Genomic DNA, 22,779 nt, shown 5'->3' with positions numbered 1-22,779 from the left:
GAAAACGTGCACAGCAAACCATAGTACACATATCGACTTCAGCAGCCATAATACTAACTCCACTTTACATTCGCTCAAGGCCAATAAATAGTATAATCGGTCAGCCTCTTAAGCCTAATATTACTCGATTGAAACAATATTCATGTGATTGTTAATTCAGTTTTATTGCATTAAGTACATATATCCGTTTGCCTTTACGAATGTATTTACATGGATATAGAACTCTCGGGTTCGCATAAATCTTTGAACGTTGCTCTCAATTCATTTCCAAATCCCTCGTTAGCCGCTGTTAGCCATTAACAGAGCATGTTAACATTTTTACACTCACTGGGCATGCGTCAGTGTTGGGAAATTTTCTCTACTCTCGACACGTCTCTTACTGGTCGTCACACATAACATTTTTGAAAAATTTTCGTTGTTGAAATATTTTTTGGGGAATTCATCTCGTTATTCGAGTGACACGATAGTAATTGTGAAATTCTTATGCAAAAGTCTGAAAGTATTTTGAAATGACCGTTTTTAAATTGTAAACACATTTTTTTGTTGGTATTTATTATATTTTAATTAATCAATTTTCTAAATAAAAACCAGTTTAAATATGCAGCTTTAATCACATACATACATACATATATATAAGCACATTCACACACACATACACAGAGATACTGCATAACAGCAACTAGTGGCCGTGTGGAGACTTTGCTGCGCTGTTGTTGCGCTTCGATTCATGTTGCCATTGGCATTCCAACTAGGTTGTAGGTGTAATGCAGACGCATACTCACGCATATAAACATACACAAGTGTAGGCTAACGAGGGGTTTTAAACTAGCATAAATTTCAAAAATCAAGTGAGTATACATATATGTATGTACGTTGAAATAATTGAGATGTGTAGTGTATGCTATCAACAAGTGAATAAGTTTATAGTAATCTTTTCAAGTGAATACATGTAGATTGTTGGGTTATTACTGGGGACTTATCCTTCATTAGTGGCAAGTGGAAAAAGCTTTGGCTACTAAAACACAAAACCGCAATATCCAGTGGACAGACAGAAAGTGGAGCCTTTGATATGGTTGCAATGGATGGTTGGTTGGACGATGAACATAAAGTAAATGCCAAAGAAAACTGCCCACCCGCTTTTTGCTTTTGGATGCTGTCATAAACGCCCACATGGGGCGGGGCTTTGGGGCAAAGCAGAAGCCGAAGCAGAGGATAAACGTTTCGCATGGCTTTTAAATGTCAGGCAGCCCAGCAGCAAATGTTCCACATCATCAGCATCGACATTGACAGCTCTCAACAAGCAAGCAAGTTTTCCGTTAAAACAGGGAGTGAGTGCATCTCTAGGCATGTGTGTGTGTGTGAGCGTAGGTGTGTGGTGGGTGTGTGGTAGGTGTGTGGGTGGATGGTGAACGTTCGTTTTTGAGGTATTAATAACAATTTATGGTTGCGTGTAAAACGTTTCAAATTCAATTTATACCATGTTTAATTATTGGATTAAAATTTCATTTAGGCTCATCTTAAACCTCTGCACTTAAATTCGTTTATTTATTGTTAATTTGAAATTGGGAATTTAAGATTTTGTATGCTTAATCATTTGATTTATTGCCAGTTGCAGCGTCTTGTTGTCTCGTCTAGACTCAGTGGCGCGCGTCTTTGCCTCACACATGATTAAGGGTGGCGTATGAGTAATTTTACGAATCGTCTGCTCTCTAAACCATAGCATACTTTTTGGGGTAAACGGACGTGGCGGATAACTTGCATTTTCCAAGAAATTTACCTTTGATATTTCACAATAAACAACTAGAATTCTTAAATATACGTACGTAAATGTCAAAGATATGTTCCCACTCGCTTTCACTTCATCATTTTCATCGTAAACAAATAATGAAAACTAAACGATCTAAAGCATTTGTATTTGCAATTACTCTCCAGTGATTAGGCGCATAGTTCAAAGTTCACGAACTTGAGGAACTTGAGCTATGCGTGCCACAAATTGCTATTCTAGCCAAACAGCTGACCCATTTTCACATACATCAATAATTTAAACAACCAAAGCGAGCATAAATAAAAATAAAACAAAGCAGAAAATCCACAAGAAGTTGGTCAAAAGCCGGCCAAGACGATTTATTGATTGGAGTGACCGCGGGATATCGTCTTAGTCATCATTTCTAAAAACCCATTAAGATTGAAAGAGTTTTTGTCGCTTTGTTTGATTACTTGCAGTCGTTAGTTAGTGAGAGGCAGCCACAGCATGCCGTACGAGTCGATGCATCATCATCAGTCGGCGGCCGCTGCCGTGGCCGCTGCCAGTGCCCCAAATAGCATGTTGGACGCCCTTAGTATGCAGTTGCGGGATGCTGAAATGCGGCGCACCGAAATCGAGAGGGCGCATCAGGTAAGCGACGACCGCCCCTCACCCCCCCAATCCCCTGAGCAAGTAATAGCGAATATTTTTTTGTAGGAAACTCTGGCACAAATACGCAATCTTAGCAGTAGCGCACGTCCCGATGCCGAGGCGGTGGAAAACCTGCAGTCGAGAGCCCGGGAACTAGAAAAGAAGGTGAGTCTCTACAAATGAATGGAATTGGGAGAGTTAATCTAATCTATATTTCTCACAGGTTGCGCTGGAGAATGTACGCTGCGAGGAGCTACAAATCGAACTGACTTCTACTCTCAAGGCCAAGGCTGGACGCTCCCAAGCTGGCAACATGAATATGAATATGAATATGAACATGGCCATGAGCAGTGGAGCGTCATCTGCCGGCGCAACCATACCAACCTCGGCCAGCAGTTCCACCGTCACATGGGCACCGACAATCAGTCACCAGGACCAAGGCTCGGAGATTGATATCATCATGGCAAAGATTGAGCAGGTAAAATCAAACAAACAGTAAAGAAAAGAAATCTCCAGCGAATTAAATGCTCATTTCGTTAGTTTAATAAAGAAGCAAAATTGAATAATATCAAACATTAGCTTCGGCAACAACATCCAACTCGCCATCCTCGGCCACTGCTTCCACCTTGACATCGGACAGAGCTTGCTCAATAAAGCGATTGACTTCAATTTGGCTAATAACCGAGCCGTCTGTTGAGGCCGATTCGCCTGACGATAGACAAGTGATAAAACTCTCCAAACTGCTAAAACTAGTCGACTCTGAGTTAGCGTCAAGATCATTCTCATTAAACTGTGTGCCGCTCTCAGTTGATGGCTTTGATCCCTGGACAAACTGCTTCATAGCTTGGCTAATCTGCAGTTGGTAACGCATCTGTTCATTGTCAGCCAGCAGTTGACGCATAATCTCTTGATTTTCCACACTGTCTTGCTCCACCAGAAAGGCACACGATAGCATCAGATTGGCCATTTCCGCGATGCGTGCATCCTGGGTCTCGACAATTTTACTCAGATCGTTAATATACTTCTCCCGCAGATTGAAACTCTCATTTAGCACTTCGCTCTCGCAGTGCTCCTTGTACTTGGCCATTATCTTTTCCACTCCCAATTGATATTCATCTACGGTGCGCTTAAGTTGTATATTCATGCGTAGCAGCTGCACTTGCTCATCGTCCTCTACACGATCGACCAGATATTTAACCAAATGATCCTCCCGAAATTTGTATGAATTCTGGATTTCAGCATCGATAATCCATCCCTCCGCGATTAGCTCAGATGCTTTGACATTCAGCTCGTTCAGACTGTTGGCTATGTAGCTGGCCTGCTCGAGAAGTCCCTTGACTATTCCAATATTTTGTTTGCCACTCTTCATGTTTGTAGCTGAATTTATATAAATTTTGGTTTGGAGAATTTTATTCTGGTCTCGACAGGTTACAGAGCACGAATCAGATATTATGATATCTACCCGATACTACCTACTACCGAATAACATATTTGATTTGCCTAGCCTACTACAGATTAACATATTCGACTTGCCTAGCCTACTATGGACTAACCTATTTGATTTTCTTTTAGGATAATCGTGTGCTGGCCGAACTGGAACAGCCGCGTACTTCGGCCAGTGTTAGTATGTCCGCCTTGCCACCCAGTTCCATGATGAACACGGGAAATAGCGAATTTAGAACCATATCAAAGAGTGGTGAGTTAAGCCGAAAAGATATCTATCTATCTGCTATTTAATCATTATGATTTCTTTGCTCTAGAACTCGAAGAAGAACTGAATCGGTATAAAAGAGCCGTACTAGGCGGTGCCTCAGGTGGCGGCGTTTCGGCTCTATCGTCTGGTTATTCCAGCTTGCCGCAATCGCTAGCTTCCACCATACCGAATGGGGCCAGCACTAGTCTCAGTGGCACCAGCGTTGGCTCGCAGAGCGTGGCCGCCGCTGCAGGAGCCGGCGGAGGCGGCGGTGCTGGCCATGGCCATGGCGGTCACATTCATGGCCATAGTGGCAGTGGTCTCACATCCATATCGGCCCTGGTGCCCAATGCAATCAGTGGCATATCGTCGAGTCTAAGCAGTCATGCCATACAATCATTGAATGCGGCTGCTGCCGCCTCCGCCTATGGCCAGACATCCGTTGAGAAATTATTGAGCGGAACTAGTGGAATCACTGGCATTCCACCATTGCCGGTAAATATTCACACGATGAAGGCTATGCCAACGGCATTAAGTCAGGTAAACCAACTATTTTCAATTGCAATGAACTAACAACAAGAGCAACTGCAACTGCAACTCAGCATATATCAGCATATACATACATATATATATCCGATTCGATTCGTTTTTCGAACCCAAAACGATGCAATCAGTCTCGCTTGGCGTATGCAATGGCATCATCTGTGGTTCACTTGGCTTTTGCTATATATTTAATCTAGATTATATGTTGATAATTCAATTCAAATTGTAACCATAGCGATCATTTGCTTTAGCCTTTGTTCGTTTTGTATTGATCATTGATCATCGCTATTTCTGGCCCTGGTATTCTAGCTCTGGGATTCTCAACAAAGATGCCCAAGTCCAGATGTAGCCAGTATTAGTCCTGCGAATTGCGTTTTGTTGTAGTCTCATTATTGAAAATATTACATCACTCACACCCACACATTCATACACACTCACACAAACACACACACATCCACACATTTGCTTATAAACTTCTTCACATTCTTAAAGACATATCAAGTATACGTAGGTATATAAGTCCATTTCATTGCTGTTGTTTTCTTGATGTCTTCTTGTTTGCATGTTTAAATGTTCCTTATACATATACATATATTGGATATGGTTTCTAAACTAAGTTGGTCTCATCTGTTGTTTAAGTAGTTTGTATATTGAAAGCATTTTTAAGATGCTATCTGTCTGCTATGTAGTAGTCGATTTAGTAGTCTTTGCAGTAACTAAATGTTAGGATATGAGTGTAACTTATTACTTAGCCTTGACTTTGGCTCAGATCAAAGACCAACTTAGTTCTTTAGATCACGTTCATTTCACTAAAATGTATACATACATACATATATGCATACATACATACATACACGCATACATACATATGTAAAAGTGTACTTAAGTACATTACATATTGAGCATTTGATCTTCATGCTTATCGTTCAATTGTTCACAAATTGTTATGTTTTATGTTCTTATTTTGATGATGATGATGATGATGATGATGAATGATGAATAATGTCGTCTTCATACTTTATCGTATATATATAATTCACTGCTTGGAAATGGCTTGAGCTCTTAGCTGAGATCAAAATTCATGACCAGAATTCAGCTCATAACATGTTCGCAATTGAATGCCATGACGTATATATATCGTCTATATATATATATATATATTTAAATAACATATCTCTGATGTATTGGAGGCATCGGCCAAATAAACGTGTTATTCTGTTTCTCTGTGATCTCTTTTTCCGTCTTATGTGCTCTTTCTTGTCTCTTCCTGTTCTCTCTCTCTCTCTCTCTCGTTCTTTCTCTCCCCCCATTTCTTCTTTTGTACAAAATAATGTGTGTTTGTGTATAAACTATTTTCTAATATCCTTTAACTAACTTTACTCTTTGACTCTCTCTAATGACTAAAACTGGCGAATTGGTTCGCGAAAATCAAATATCAATATCAATATCAATGTATATGTATGTCTGTATTTGTAACCTGTATCTGTGTGTGTGTATCTACAACGACAACAACACCAACAACCACAACAACAATTTGTCTTGTAAATTTGTATAAAAAAAATACCTACAAACACACACAACCACACACCAACACACCAACACACACATACAAATGAAATTCCAAATTGAAATGCACCTGAAATTTGAATATCCAATTGAAACATGAAGCGCGGAACAATACAACTGTACAATTTACAGAGCACAACCATGCCCCTCCTGTCACTGAACTCGCATAATTTGCCGCCAGCCGGCTCGTCCAGCTACTCGGCTTTGGGACTGAGCGGCACCGCTGGCACCGCCGGCACATCCCTGGCCCATCCCGGGCTGGGTAACATCAATATGCTGGATACCAGCGCGCTGCTAGGTGCAACAGGTCTCGGATTGGGTGCCGGTCCAGGCGGTGGCGGTGGTGGCATCACTGGAGCTACCTCGCTGTATGGCCTCAGCGGCGGTGCAGCGGGAGCTTTGGGCAGTTCCTATGGTCCACCATTTCTGGATGTCGCCTCGAGTGCATCGTATCCATTTACATCGGCCGCCTTGCGTCAGGCAACCAAAATGAAAATGCTGGATGAGATTGATATTCCTTTGGCTCGTTATGGTAATCGCAGTTCACCCTGCTCCCCAATACCGCCGAGCAGTTGGGGCCTTGACGAATTCACCGACGGCTTAAGCGTTTCCATGATGCACAATCGCAGTGGCCTGGCACTCGGTGCCTTGGATTTGGATGGTAAGAAATAGCATCGAAACAGCGACTTTAAATTGAAATCCCTCGTCTTCCAGGTCGCAATCATACACTAAATGGAGCCAGTGAACCCCAGGTGGATATGCTGGACATACCGGGAAAGGGAAGATGCTGCGTGTTCATTGCCCGCTTCCCCTACGATCCGCCAGAGTAAATTCACCTCAAGTAAATCAAATGAAATTCTCTAGTAAATATTGAAATTTTCTACAGGGAGGCTGAAGGGGAGTTGTCATTGTGTGCCGGTGATTATCTGCTGGTATGGACAAGTGGTGAACCTCAAGGTGGTTACCTGGATGCCGAGCTTCTGGATGGACGACGCGGCCTTGTGCCCGCTTCTTTTGTACAACGTTTAGTGGGTAAGTGCGGGAAAAAGTGGAAGAAGAATTCTCAGCGTGGCTAATAACTTTTCGTTTAGGCGACGATCTTCTGGAATTCCATCAGGCGGTGCTATCGACACTGCGCGATGCCGAGGATGGCTCGATGCAGTGCGATACAACGTCATTGCCCTCCTTGCCGCCGCACAACCCATTGCTCACACACACCCACGAGGATTTGGCACGTTTGAGTGAGACGCACACCGATCTGGAGCACGATCAGGACGATATCAGTGACAATGGTAACTATTCTCCTCCCCTCTCCTCTCCTCTCCACTTACAAACTCTAGCAGTTTTTGCATGATGTTTAAACATTTTGTTTTTGGTTTTTGGTGACACTGCAATGCATGGCCCGAATGTGAGCATAACACTCTGTCTCTCTCTCTCCTTAGTAGTATTTGCCAGAACCCGAATCCTTATCCTTTTAGTCAATAAATATATTAAATGAATTGTCTCATCCTTAAAACAGTTCCAGCTCCCAAACACTTGACCCTGGAACGACAGCTGAACAAGAGCGTGCTCATTGGTTGGTCACCGCCGGAGCCTGTGGGCTATAATCTAATTGAAAGCTATCACGTCTATGTGGACGGCGTGCTCAAGGTTACGGTGAAGGCCAACGAACGCACACGAGCTCTTATCGAGGGCGTCGACTCCACGCGGGTAAGTTGCTTTGTCCTTTAAGCCATCCTTTATGTATTTCTAATGGTCTGTTCCCATTTTCATAAGCAGCCGCATCGCATTAGTGTGCGAAGCGTGACCCAGAATCGTCAGACGTCTCGGGATGCCGCTTGCACCATGATTATTGGGCGCGACACCTCACATTTGGGCCCCTCGGCGGTGCGCGCCTCGCACATAACGTGTTCCTCAGCGGTCATCTCGTGGCTGCCGGCCAATTCCAACCACCAGCACGTGGTGTGTGTGAACAATGTGGAGGTGCGCACCGTCAAGCCGGGCATGTATAGGCACACCATTACCGGATTGGCGCCGAGCACCCAATATCGAGTCACCGTACGGGCCAAACATCTGCGCGCCGTGGGCCAGCACACGCCTCAGACACCCGGCCGACCCGGTCAGGAGGAGGCGCCTGGAGCCTATGCCGATTTCCGCACGTTGACCAAAGGCCTGCCCGATCCCCCGCAGGAAATCCAGCTTGAGGCTGGCCCTCAAGATGGTACCATTCTGGTGACATGGCAGCCGGTTAACAGGCCCACCTCAACGGGGCCAGTAACCGGCTATGCTGTGTATGCCGATGGTAAAAAGGTCACCGACATCAATTCCCCCACTGGCGACCATGCCCTCATCGACATTGGCAAGCTGGGTGTCTTTAATCCGAGAGCCGTCACCATTCGCACCAAATCTCGAGATTCACAGTCGGCGGACAGTGCGCCCATCTTGATACCAAGTGAGATGGACTTTCTCTTTTCTCACTCTGTTGTTGACCAATCTAATTCCCTCTTCCCCTCGGCAGACACTGTGCGCAATGCTGTTGCTCGCCGGGGACCAAATCAAATGGGTATGGGAATGGTGGGGCCACAGCTTCCACAGGGTCCACATGGCATGACCGTTCCCGGTCAGCAGCAGCAACAGCAACAGCAGCAGCACATGATGGGCCAACAGGATCCGCATCATCCGCAATACGATCCAAATCAGATGCAGCAGCAGGGAATGCAGCCGGGACAGCAGCCGGGACAACAGCCTGGCCAGCCTGGCCATCAGGTGAGTGTCCGCTTGTGATTTAAATGCATCATATACATAAATACACTGTAAATAATGTTCTATGAACTCGTTTTTCTCTTGATTTCGATGCGATGTGACATCATCGAAGATTGTATTTGTTTGTACAATAAGCCAAATGTACATACATCATACAACCAATATACATACATAACATGTTCTCAAGTTTGAATGCCAAAAACCATTAGACATTTACATTAAATACAATTTCGATTCCACTGCCTGTACTTACATATATAAAAAACAAATACATACCTAAACGTTTCCCGCAATTCTTTTGCACCATCAGACAATGATCAGTTCACCAGTTTCCAACTTACACATAATCACCAAACTCTTTTATACTAACTAACTCAACAAATTCCTTAAAAAAAAAAACCAAAAAAAAGATTCTTTTGTACATTTTCTCTAACTTACATTTATATACTCTCTATATCTCTCTCTTAACTCTTTCAACTCTCGTGTTATATTTAAATGGTCTGCCTAATTACTACTACTATCCTTCTTTTTCCTCTCGGTTTTGTTTGCTAATTAACCAATTCACAACATTATATACATACACTGAGAGAAAATGTATTAGACAAACGCACTAAATTCACAAATACCAAAGAAAGAGAAAGCTAATAATGATAAGAACCAAAAAAAGCAATTGAATTTGAGGCCTGTCTAAAACCCCCAACCCGAAACCCAAAAACCCCCCCGCCCCCCTCTATGATTTGTATGTATGTAAGTTATTTTCTTTTTATTTAGTTACTTTTTTTTATCAATTTCAATGCAAAATGGATATGCCAGTTTTATTTTTGGTTTGTTTGAATTTAATTTGAATTTTGATTTAGTATACAAATACAGTGCCTACCATATATATACCCCACTTACATACTATTTACATACGTAGCATGTCTTGAATTGAAGCCGCAATAATATTACACAATAATAATAATAATAATTATAGCAAGTTAAATTTTACAAACTTTGTTGATGATTAACTTATATTTGAGATTTGAAATTAGATTTTTAGCCATATATTTGGCCATTTAACAATAACAATTAAGCAATTAAGCAATGATTAAGGATTGAAACCAACAAATGCCAATGTCAACGAACAATTTTAAACAAAACAAGTTACATATTCATTTTCATTATATGATACCCAATACCGATAACTGAATACAGCCCGACGGAGGCTCCGGCTTGTTAGGTGGCCTGCTCGGTGGCCTCTTCTCGAAACCCACACAGAATCAAGTGAACCAGAATGTAAGTTATACCCACAACATCTTTCACTTATTACCAACACCCACCACCACTACCATGACACACACACACACACACCAAGAAATACTCAGACATTCACTCAAAAATTAAATACCTATATATCAACTACTTAGTTTAAACATAAGATTAACTTGTAACACTTTGCGTAAAAAGTTAACAGACACACAAATACTTTAAGTGTTTGATGCATTTTTCGTTTTTGTTTTCTTTTTGTCGTTTATTTTCATTTTAACTGAAGTACATATACTGCATATTCTTATGTATTGATTAAATAGCCGAAAAGTTTAGAAATTGCGCTTGATTTTTCAAACATTTTTGAATGAAAACAGAAAGCGTAACTGAAAAATTTGAAAAAAAACAAACAACATACATTGCGTTTGGCTTTTGGTTTTAGTTGTTCTTAGAGATTTTTATGCTTTTGAAAATACTTTTTATTTCACGGCTCTAAATATACGAAAACTTGTGTGTTTTGAAGAAAGTATTTAAAATGTTTCCATGAAATTCAATATGTAAACGCTTTTTTCCCATTTCTGTGGTGAGTTTACTCAAAATTAGTCAGATTATACTTAAATCTAAATTTTGGGTAATCCATTTGCCTTTTGCAATCAATCAATCAGCTTAGATTAAGTCCTCTTTTTGGTAGAAGTTGTAAAAACTCTTGGAGAATAGTTTACCCCTTTTAGCTACTTCTTATATTTGTTTATAGTAACTTATCGTGAGTGAGATATCCAAATAAAATACTTGAGCGGAGTTTCAATCTATATTTTTCAATGTATCAAGTTTAGTGAAATTAAAACCTTTACTAAGTAAAGAAATTTTGGCAGAATTTCCCTTGTATATCTCTTTTAATGCACTTAAACTTTGGTATAATAATATCATGAAGGACTAAAAAGCATTAAGCAGAAATTTGAGATTTATCAAACTTTTCTTACACACTTTCGTCTCAAAAGATAAACAAAATTCGTTTTAGTTGCTAATAATTTGACTTGATCTTATTTTCGGATTCCCTTGAATGTAATATACAGTATAATCCGGTTATAACGACGCCGCTTATAATGTCCGTCAGGTTATAGCGACTAAAGTTCGATGAGTGATTGCTTGGTCCCAATACAAACTTATATGAAAGGGCCTCCGGTTAGTACGTCTTCCGGATATAACTATCGTCGGTCTATTGAGCGTCGTTATAACTGGATTCTACTGTAATTGTCTTTGGTATAGAATGAAATAATAGTTATGAAGTTTTCATAGAGAGATTCTAGGGAATGAAATGAAAAACAAGAGTCCTTCCGTCCCCCGTTTTCCATTTACAATTTTTGCATTACCCATCGAATTTAATCACTGTAGATGATTCGTTTTAGCTGGATTAAAATATACTAAAAGTAGCTTGAGATATTGGTGTTTTAGGGCTGTATATATGTATGTATGTACCTTGCCTACTTGTGAGTGAACTAAATAAAGTCCTTAGTCGAACTCGATTTGTAAAAATATATAGTGCTTAACCGATTCATGTACAATTTGATTACATACACAACAACAGGACACCAATCATAATTCCTTTACTATAAATGGGATATATAAAATCTTTACATTAACTCTTCATTTCCAACTCGTTATCGCTGATATTTCCTCACTCCCCTCTCCAAAATCAAGAACTAACCAAATACACTGTATAAACATACATAGCTTCTTACTAACAATAAACCTGAACTTTGATCTATCAACCAAAATAGACTACATACTATATTTTAGTTTTCAGTTAAATGTATCTAGCTTGTAAATCGCCTTGATCTCTATATATACACACACATACATACATACATACACACATATCACAAGACATTCAACTTTAATTTAGTTGTCTAAAAGAGAAACTACTACTATATAAAATAGAAATCGCTAAACGCAGCTGCATTCTAACATACTTAATTACTTAACTACTTACTTACCAATATGTATATACTTACCATAGTATAGACGCCTTCGTATTTTGCTAAAAGAACTCCTTAATATTCTCAAAAAGACAATGTGAATGAAAAACAGAGTACTCGCTAAAAAAAAAACAAAAAAAAAAAAACCTAAAAAACAAAAAGATATGAAGAGAAACGCTAACAAAATTTTAAATTCATTTAAATTAATTTAAATTTATGCGCGTACTTACATCGGTCGTCCAGGGCTACCAGCCGGGGGCGCCGACAGGGCAGCAGCAACAGCGTGGCATGGGTCCAGTGCCAGGGCGACCTGCGGGTCCGCTGCAACAACAACAACAACAGCCATATGGTGTGCAGGGACAGATGCAAGGAGGTCCACGCTTTCGAGGACCAGCCCCTGGACAGATGCAGGGTCAACAGATTCCTGGCCAAATGCAGGGTCAGATGCCGGGTCAAATGCCGGGTCAAATGCCGGGTCAAATGCAGGGTCAAATGCCGGGTCAAATGGCTGGTCAAATGCAGGGTCAAATGCCTGGTCAAATGCAGGGTCAAATGGGTGGACCACGAGTTCCTTTCAACCAGCAGCAACAACAGCAACAACAACAACAACAACAGCATCAGCAGCAAATGCAACAGGGCCAGCTTATGCCGGGCCAACAGCCTGGTCAACAGCAGCCACAACAACAAATGCCTGGAGCGCAAAAGAAACCTCGCTACTTTGTGGCCATGTTCGACTACGACCCATCCACAATGAGTCCCAATCCCGATGGCTGCGACGAAGAACTGCCATTCCAAGAGGGTGATACGATTAAGGTAAGCTCGCTGATCTTTTGTGCCTCACACACAGAGAACCACCAAAACACTTTGCAGCTGCAGAAACTCAATAGGCCCCTTCGCAACGTGCGCGCGAAGATGTTACCACTCGACCCCCGATTCCAAGGGATACGGTAAAGCAATCGCTGTCTCGCTCTCGCTCTCTCTCTCTCTCTCATTCTTGAATTGGATGCAATTGGATGCGATCGATATTGATGCCAAGAATTGGCTGCGCTTGTCACTAATTGAATTGAATCAGTGCATGTTTTTCCTTCGCCTCTCGCCTCGCCCCCATATGCCCCCATGATCCTCACACCTAATCAGTTGAGATCAACCCCCCCGTTTATTACCCTAAGTCCAATCCAAAGAATATCTAATGATTTACATACAAATACTCAATAACTAACCACTAAGTAGACGTTGTTAACTCTTCTTACTAGAACCATAAGTTAGCGTTATGCACTCAAAACACTTTCAAACAACAACAACAACAACAAACATACATACATAGTTCACACTGACTTGATCTGTGCCCATGCCATGAATGAATCTCTTATGACTTTTATGCTCTGTGGTCCCGCATTCAGGTTTATGGTGATAAAGACGCCGATGGCTTCTATTGGGGTGAACTGCGCGGTCGTCGCGGTTATGTGCCCCACAACATGGTCTCCGAGGTGGAGGACACTACAGCTCAAATGGGAACCGGTGTGCAACAGATGGGGCCACAGGGTACGCCAGGAGGTGTGGGCGTTGGCATGGGCGTTGGCACTGGCCAAATCATGCCAGGACAAGGTGCCCCCCAACAGAGCATGCGTAATGTGAGCCGCGATCGTTGGGGCGACATCTATGCGAATATGCCGGTGAAACGTATGATAGCCCTCTACGACTATGATCCCCAGGAGTTGAGTCCAAATGTGGATGCCGAGGTAAGTAAATTAGACGAGTAAAATAGCCGATCTTTATTTTTTGACTCAATAGCGCAGGGAAAGCTCTGCTGGAAGCGGCGGTTTTATGGGTGGCCTGCTGGGCGGTTTATTGCCTGGATTTAGCCAAGATATAGTAACTCCAAAAGTCAGAAATGTGAGTTAGACAAATCCTGATTAGGCTAGCTGCATCACTTTATTCCTTAATCTCCTTCTGGCTAATTGAAAACTAACTTTATTTGAATAGAATAGGAAAAAAGACTAAAGAAACCCCTTCGACTGCTTCCTTTTAGGCTTTCAAGGTAGAATCTCATAGTAGAATTTCGATTCTAGTTCTTGTTCTGAGCTTGCTTACGTATGAGGTTCCATTACAATTATTTTCGTTCCACAGTAGATTGACGGGGGATCAGATCAGATGTATATAACTTAAAAAGTATAATTAGTTAACCTTAAAACCTTTTATTCTTTTTCCCCAAACTATTTAATATTGCAGCAGGTGGAATTGTGTTTTAAGACCGGCGAAATCATACTCGTTTATGGTGATATGGATGAAGATGGTTTCTATATGGGCGAATTGGATGGTGTCCGTGGCTTGGTGCCCTCAAATTTCCTAGCCGATGCCCCCGATCAGTACAACAATCAAATGGGACCGGGCGGAGCTGGGCGCGGAGGGCTCAGCCAGAGGGGCAGGGGTCAGGGACCCGGAGCGAGGGGACCACCGCCGCCACCAAGGGACAACATGATGCCCGGTGTGGCCGGGCAACGTGGCCCGCAAGGCAAAAGTAAGTATACTTTGTGAAGATCAATAAAAACACAACAAAAAATTATTGATTATTGCAAATTTACTTTTCATTTTGTGTTTCTTTTAATTTCTCTTGAGTTGTGAATACAATTATTATGAACAATAAGATTATATATACTTATAAAACTAATTGGAAGGAAATTCCATTTATCTAAATATGATTTAAATTTTTTGGATTTGGTTCAGTTTTTAAACAAATACGACAAAAAAAACCAATATATATATATATACCTAATTGAAATCACTTCAGTTCTCAAAAGAAAAGATCAATAAATAAAATAATAATGAGGTTTTTGCAGACAACATAAACAATTTCCACAAAGCAGGATATATATATAAAATCACTAATTCTATAACTAACTATCCCGCAATTCCACTTTTCAGTTCAAAATCCCTTTCAAGTTTTTACATTTTTTTGGTTATGAAACAAAAGGAAAATTTTCAATCCGCATTATTGAGAGATAAACACGGAACAAACAAATTTCCCCCCGGGACGACACAAGAAAATTATATACTCTTTCTCCCACTCCTCTCTGTCTTTAAAAACTCTTTCTCTCACTCTCTCTGTCTCTCTCACTCTTTCTAACTCTTTTTCTGTCTTACTGTCTATCGCAATATAAAAGAAAATACAACAAAAAACCAAACAAATTGAAATAAAACCGAAAAAAGAAAACAGTTACAAGTGAAAAAGAAAAAAAAACAAAGAAACAAACAAACAAAAATAAAAATTCTAATTTTGAACGCCGCCAATTTTTGATTTTGTTTTACAATTCCAAATGAAATTTTTGTTTTCGAATTCTCTTTTTTCCAACCCCCTCTACCACACCCCTCCAATCGTTTTGTTAATGTACAAATTGCATTATTTCAGCACCGCTCAGACTTTTCTTTAATAACAAAAACAAAAATAAAATATACATACTTAAGTGTATATAAATAATATATATTTTTTTTTATTATTTTCGAAAATATATAAATATATAAATATAGAGTTCTTACTCGATTACCATATATAGATAGTTGTTGTTCTTGTTGTTGTACACACACAATTTATGCATTTTCGTATTATTATTAATTACAATTTATTATTATGAAAGCTGAAAGCGTCTTACTTCATTCCATCATTCTAACATTCAGTAAATCATTCAAAAAAGAATTCGAGAGTCAATTTTCATCAAGACATATTTCGAAAGATCAAACATTTTTTCATTTTCCATTTTCCATTTTGTATATATATTTTTCACCACTTTTTCGTTTTTAGTTTCGTTTTTCTATTGTGGTTTGTCCTATTTTCACTTACTTTCTCTCTGTCTCTGTCTCTCTCTCTCTCTTTCTCTTGATCTCTATATATATTCTCTGGTCTTTGTCTTGCGTGACTTTTCCACATAGAAGTGTACATTTGTTTTTTTTTTTTAGATGGTCTTTTGCATGACACTTACTCAATATATCAATTTATAAATTCTTTAGTTCCATTATTATTTTTATATCTTCTTTTTTTAGTTATATTTTAAACGAAGCAAAGTGTTTGCATTAAAAAGATAAACTAACTAACTAACTTACTAATTAATTCAACTGCACTTGAATTGCCTAGTTGCTCACCAATTTGTAGACAATTTATGATCTAATCTAATAAGTGAAAAAGCCCAAGTCAAAGTATATTGGATTGAGCCAATGATTAAGCCCAATACGAAATCCAAAATAAAATTCCTTCTGGGAAATTTGTACACTTCTTGACCAAAAAAAAGATAAACAGCGAGCATTTCCTTTAAGAAAATCTAAACTTTTCCCAACTGCTGACGTGTTTTTTTTTTGTTCTGTTTGTTTGGGCAGTTTCAAGTCACCAAGTTTTAAAATATAAACATAAAGTTAATACTATTTATACATATAATTCCATTTTTTTTTTAGCTTTTGACTATTTATCTATGAAAGTTTTGCTAGGTTACATATTTTTTGTGTTATTTCTTTTAACTTTTTTCCTTTTTGAATACTTTTTTCTTCTGGTTTTTGAATGTTGGTCTTGTTTGTTTGCTATATAGCTTCGTTCCAATATTTGATCAACTATTTTCAGTTCGAAAATGAATATAACAACAAAAACAACAACAGCAATCAGCAAGAGCTTTAAGCACATAATAAACAAATAACAAAAAAAACAATCAATCAAAAATGCGAGCAAAACTTCTTTGTAACAAATGTAAATTTTCTCAAATTGTATAATACCTACGATAATTTACTCTATTCTCATATTTAAAGTTATTATTATTCACTATATCTCTCTTTATACATCTATATACCTAAATAAAAGTCATAAAGTTGCCGTCCCATATAATTATATATACAAATACATATGCAAATATAAAATTGCTTACCCAAATGGGCAACAAAAAATTCTAAATATTCTAGGATTAAAGTCCCAATAGTAAATAAAATGAAAACCCTCTGGCATATTTGCCAAAATGCAAAAGGTAATATTTTTAATATACATTTCTCTCTATGAACGATAAATCAATTATCAATTTTTCAACTCTTGCCGATAAATAATAATAATACAAAAACAAAAATAAAACCATTTCTTTTGGCGCCTCTTTTTCTTCTGTTTTTTTCTTTCTACTGTCGCATTGAGTTAAGTGAACTTGATGTTTGATTATCCTCTCTCTCTCTGTTTCCTTTTTGTGTTTGATTAATTGTCCTTTTGAAATGTGTTTTACCATTTTGTTTGAACAATTTTCTTTGGTTTTGCAAAATGTGAACTGCGGTGAATTACAGTGAATATATATCAAACTTATACTGGACGACTAACAACGCGATCAATCCAAACCACAATCCACCAGATTTCCCCCCAATCAATAACAAGCAGCAGTTTCGACTCGAAAAAAACGACTCTTTCAACTCTCAAAATCTCCTTATCTCTCACCTTATCTCCATCTCTCTCTTCTCTCTCTCTGAAAATTAATGAAAAAAAAAAGAAAATGTTTTGTTTTACTTTCTTTTGATTTAAAATTAAGGAATTTCTTATTTATTTTTCGATTTTGGGTTTTTATTTTTTTTGTTTTTCGGTTTCAAATCTTTTTTCAAATTATACTACTACAACTTCTTTCAAATAATTTTTGTAATGGTCTGCTGTGGTAAATGTGAAGTCTTTATGTTATATTCGTTGCTATAGATGCTCGCCCTGCTTCCCCTACACTGTTAGACAACACGGGCCATCCTGCCCCCGATCACCAAACGCAGGTAAATACTCTTTCTCTTTTAGTTTTTTTTTCATTATTTTTGTTTTATAATTAAAAAAGAAAAAAACCAAAAAAAAAGAAAACAAACAAATTTCCAAAAAAAATTTAAAACAAAAAACAACATAAAAAAGTAAAGAAATTTGTTAAGAAAATAACAAAAAAAAAAAAAAGAAGAAAACTGTTCACTTGATACCCCAACAAAAAAAGCTACAGCCACTACTTAGTTCTTACCACTTACTTAGAAACTGTTACTACAAACTTCAACTGCTTACGGCCTATTACCTACCCCCCTCTACTACCACCTGTCCACTTACTATTGCTGCTGCTATCACTCATTTGTTTTCGGTTCACTATCGCTCTTTCTCTCTCTCTCTCTCTCTATCTCTATTTCGCTCTTTTTCTAACGTTTTCTATCAATCTGTCTTTCTTTATATCAAACTCCCGACAAAACGATAAATGAAAACGACATTCATCAGATTTCAGAATCAGACATCAGTTACAGATATAGCAAGACTTGTGTTACACACGTTACCGACTTTCTTTTCTATTCATACCTTTCACTATCTTACTCTGTCTATACATACAAACATATATAAATCGAGGATGTAATAGAAAACGCTAATCGCCTGAATTGAACTACCCCAAAAGTATGCCATATATATTCAAAGACAAGGCCAGTCACACTCAGAATCACACAATTTAGCATACATGAAATATGTATAGCATACTTTTAGGCAGGTGTAGTTGGGCATTTGGTGATTTCTGTGACATACAATTGTGACATACCATTTCTCATTCTTTTACAACAAATCGACCTCTGTATATACATATATATATATATATATATATACTACATAAGTTTAGCCAGCAACATGATTATCTTGTAGTTAACATTACTAAAACCAAGACACATTAAAAGACATACATTCATCCATAAAATAAACAAAGAAAAAGCATCTCTAAGGCAAAAAAGTTCTCGTCCGTGTAAATTACTTGATGATCGTACAGCAATCGCACAATATAACAGAAACTTATACATAGTGTAATATATATATTATATTAAAGGCAAGCTGAATCATTTAAGAATTTTCGTGCAGTGCATTTTTTGTATAGATTGTATCTGTATGTACATATACCTATTTGATGCATTTGCAAAAAAAGAGTTTCAGATCAATGCAGATTTTTAAACAGAAAAACATCAGCAAAATAGCTTCACAGCACCATCAACCACTCACATTCATAACAATGTTACTTAATTTTATTGATTTACGTTAATTTATGTTGAAATTCATTTTGGTTTTTGATTTGTTTGCCAACTTCACTCACTTTTTTATAGGGCGTAATCCTTCAGCATCAGTTTTAATTGAACCTATAAAGGACTACTGATACATGCTCTAAGTTTTACTTTGATTTTCATATACTTACCCAAATTCTATGCTTACTTCCAAAACTTGCTTACACAAAAATGATCAACAAGAAATACTCGTGACACAATGAAAATTCAAGCTCTAAACAAATCCATATTATCCCATTTTTTTTTAGTCATCTTTGGCTGATAAAAAAATAACATGTTCAGTTTTATATATAACTGATAGATCAATTGATCATAGATCAGAAAACTACTAACCAAAGATACTCCACACTTGAATCAGACAAAAGATTTGTTATTATATACATACATATATATATAAAAATCAATATACATAAAATATACATAAAAATAAAATTTTTTGTTTCGTATACGCTACTAATTAAATAATCGCTACCTACTACCTATTATATATGGAATATATATTGGATGTAATGTGTAAAATTTCTATGTGATTCACTGTATGTGTAAAACTTTAATTAATTTTTTTAGTTTGAAATCATATTTGGTTTTCAGTTAGAGTTTTCTCTTCTGTATATGCCTTTAGTTGTTATCCCCCCCACTCCCGTTTTTCGTTTTGCTTCTCAACAACTTTTCACTGATTAATCACACAATTAGTTATGATTTTTAGATTTGCATTTTGCTTTTGCGTAAAACCAAAAATAAAACAACCCAAAAAAAACAAAAACAGGGAACATCAAGTGATTATCGAATACATAGTTTTAAGTTTTACCCTTTTGATTTCATTTCAAAGGAAATTGTTTGCACTCTACACATTGACACATTTCAACAGGGTGCCGAACTTCATATACTCTGTAATCATAAGGATAGTGTAAATACATACGCCCATACAAACATATATATATATATAGTTTTCTATAGTCCGTTCATCCCAAAGAATGCTCCAAATACGGAGCAATGCGAAAGTGATGTTGGTTTTTCCCAATTTTTCTTTTTTTCCCCTCCCTTTTTCTTCTGTATGCGCATTAGGCACTGTTCTAGTTAATCAGTTTTTGTTTTGGTTTTGATTTAAAAACAGTTTGTGCGAAACGTTGCTAGTAATCTGCATAATTAATTTTGTTTCACCAATCAAAATATATTATGCTAGTGGTAAAGCGGGACATTAGCTTGCCTTCCAATGGTAGATCTAAATCTTTTGGGGGGAAAACTGCGACTTGAAGTATGCCAAAGAGAACTTCTTCATATGGCTAAAAAATCGACTAAAAATCGTTTAGCTTTGAAAAAGTTTGTTTAAAACACATGTTTTGACTGCCTATTGCATACTTTAGGGGCAATTTTCCCTCATTTATCAAACAACCACCACGACTTCCCTCATCCTTTCTCTCTCTTGTTGTGATCCCAGCCATAAAAGTCTATAGAGGATACAGACAATCCACAGAGTACAGAATGGTTTCTAACTCCATGGAAACTGGCGGGAAACTTAAATACTTTTGTAATTGCACAAAGTGTCACTTACATATATAGAGAGCAAGGAGACAATCTCTCTGAGCAATTAACAACAAATCACAATTCGGTAGTTGAGTTAAATTATATGTAGTTGCCATTACTAACCCTTAATACCATCTGCAGCTATAACAATATATTATAGAATATATAATTCGCGGACGAGTCCTAATACTAATACTAATACCTACTAATACCTACAACTTACTACTACTAACACCGATTTAGTTTGCCATCCAAATACGCTAAACTAATCTTTTACCTCATACAATAATTTTTCGAATATATGTATATCCACTTGAGAAAAGTTCAATTAAAAAAAACAATAAGACAACAGAAAAACAACAACAAAACATAATCCCCAAATAATTTATCTAATTAAATAATTAGTTTGCCATTTGTTTGATTAATTCAATTGATTGATTCGAACCATTCGACTAACTCGCTCTATTTGGTATATTCGAATACCGGCAACTTGCAGGGGATGATCGGTCGCGTTGGTAATGTTGGACTGCAGCAGCAGCAACAGCAGCAACAGCAACAGCTACAGCAGCAACCGTATGGTCAGCAACAGCAGCAACAACAACAACAAATGGGACAACCTGGAATGATGGGCATGGGGATGGGCCAACAGCAGCCGGGACAGCAGATGGGAATGGGAATGATGGGACCTGGACAGCAGCAACAGAATCTGCAACAGCAGCAACAGCAACAACAACAAATGGGCAGCGGTGGCCAAATGGGCATGGGCATGAGCAATATGGGCAACATGGGCATGGGCAACATGGGTCAACAGCAACAACAGCAGCCGCCAGTTACGACGCAGGCGCAAACGGGCGGCCTCTTCTCCGGCGCGACTAGCCTGCTCTCTGGTGCTACTTCGGCTGCCACCGGTGGTCTATTTGGTTCGAAACAACCACCCAAAACGGATCCAATGCAACCACCCGGTGGTGTGCAGCCAACGCAGCAACAAACAAATGCCTTTGGTGCCCAGCAAATGCAACCGGGAATGCAACCGGGAATGCAACCAGGAATGCAGCCTGGTATGCAACCTGGTATGCAACCTGGTATGCAACCTGGTATGCAACCAGGAATGCAACAGCAACAACAACAACAACAACAAGTGCCACCGCAAGCTCAGCCACCGCCACAGGGGCCGGGCGCCGGTCTGTTGGGAGGCCTTAAGGGTATTGCGGCAGCGGCGCCCGGCGGCGATGTACTCTCAAAAGGCAAAGATCTCTTTGGCAAATTCGGGTTCGGCTTTGGCAAATAACCCCGGTCATTCCATAGGGTCCTGTTATATTATTCGTAGATTAGACTTATTATTACTATTATGATTATTGCTATTACGATTACGAATACTAAGCTAACAAAACAAGAACAAAAAAAAAATCAACTACCAAGTAACCTCCTTGCCCAACACAACACAACACACACACACACACACACATGCAAACTAAAAATGTCCCCCAAAAGTCCCCGTCGAGAATGGGAATGTGTTTGATTTTCTTGTTGCTGATGTAAATGATAAAAATGCAACTAATACTAGTTACTAATAATGATAATATTTTTTATTAATTAAATTGATAAAAATATTTAACACAATATCAGCAACAACAAAAGAGATCATTAAGTGGGGATAAATAAAGGGGAAGATTCCCAACAAAAAAAAACCAAAAAAAAAGAAGTAAATTGTTGTAAAATTATACAAATCAAATCAGAAGCCCAACACGAAAACAAAAAAAAAGACAACAACATAACACATATACACTGAAATAAGACAACAAAAAAAGCTCCATTACTTATCTACTATATTTAAACAAAAAACTATTCAAACACACACACACACAGATACATACACATAAACATAAACACATACATACATACATATATATACAAGAAAAACATAGATAATATTTATTAATGAAAGGAAAGATGAAAAATATATGTATACATACATACATTATATATTTACAATTATTTGTTAACGCACATTGTTAAAT

The 22,779-nt window shown here is 38.3% G+C and overlaps 2 protein-coding genes across 8 annotated transcripts; one reads left to right on the top strand and one right to left on the bottom strand.

The window, feature by feature from the left end:
• Positions 1–2,223: 2,223 nt before the first annotated feature.
• LOC6646964 (RIMS-binding protein 2) lies at positions 2,224–22,598 on the top strand. Of its 7 annotated transcripts, none has more exons than XM_047009147.1 (18): positions 2,224–2,395; positions 2,462–2,560; positions 2,619–2,873; positions 3,968–4,091; positions 4,156–4,583; positions 6,330–6,858; positions 6,912–7,023; positions 7,084–7,229; positions 7,289–7,489; positions 7,717–7,907; positions 7,977–8,649; positions 8,716–8,963; positions 10,155–10,235; positions 12,425–12,994; positions 13,582–13,920; positions 14,411–14,699; positions 17,877–17,944; positions 21,258–22,598. In XM_047009147.1, exons 1-18 carry the CDS (start codon positions 2,252–2,254, stop codon positions 22,047–22,049), a joined length of 5,289 nt encoding a protein of 1,762 aa, XP_046865103.1. In that variant the 5' UTR covers positions 2,224–2,251; the 3' UTR covers positions 22,050–22,598. The 7 variants fall into 7 exon arrangements, with proteins under 7 accessions (XP_046865103.1, XP_046865102.1, XP_046865101.1 ...); XM_047009146.1 differs by having other exon boundaries at positions 6,300–6,858; XM_047009145.1 differs by having other exon boundaries at positions 4,156–4,628; positions 6,300–6,858.
• LOC111519188 lies at positions 2,916–3,875 on the bottom strand. Its single transcript, XM_023178630.2, has one exon. It carries the CDS (start codon positions 3,762–3,764, stop codon positions 2,964–2,966), a length of 801 nt encoding a protein of 266 aa, XP_023034398.1. The 5' UTR covers positions 3,765–3,875; the 3' UTR covers positions 2,916–2,963.
• Positions 22,599–22,779: the final 181 nt, after the last annotated feature.

This window comes from Drosophila willistoni, chromosome 3R (assembly GCF_018902025.1).
Source record: "Drosophila willistoni isolate 14030-0811.24 chromosome 3R, UCI_dwil_1.1, whole genome shotgun sequence".
NCBI classification, from domain to species: Eukaryota; Metazoa; Arthropoda; class Insecta; order Diptera; family Drosophilidae; genus Drosophila; species Drosophila willistoni.
This window is presented reverse-complemented; position numbering and strand designations above follow the sequence as displayed.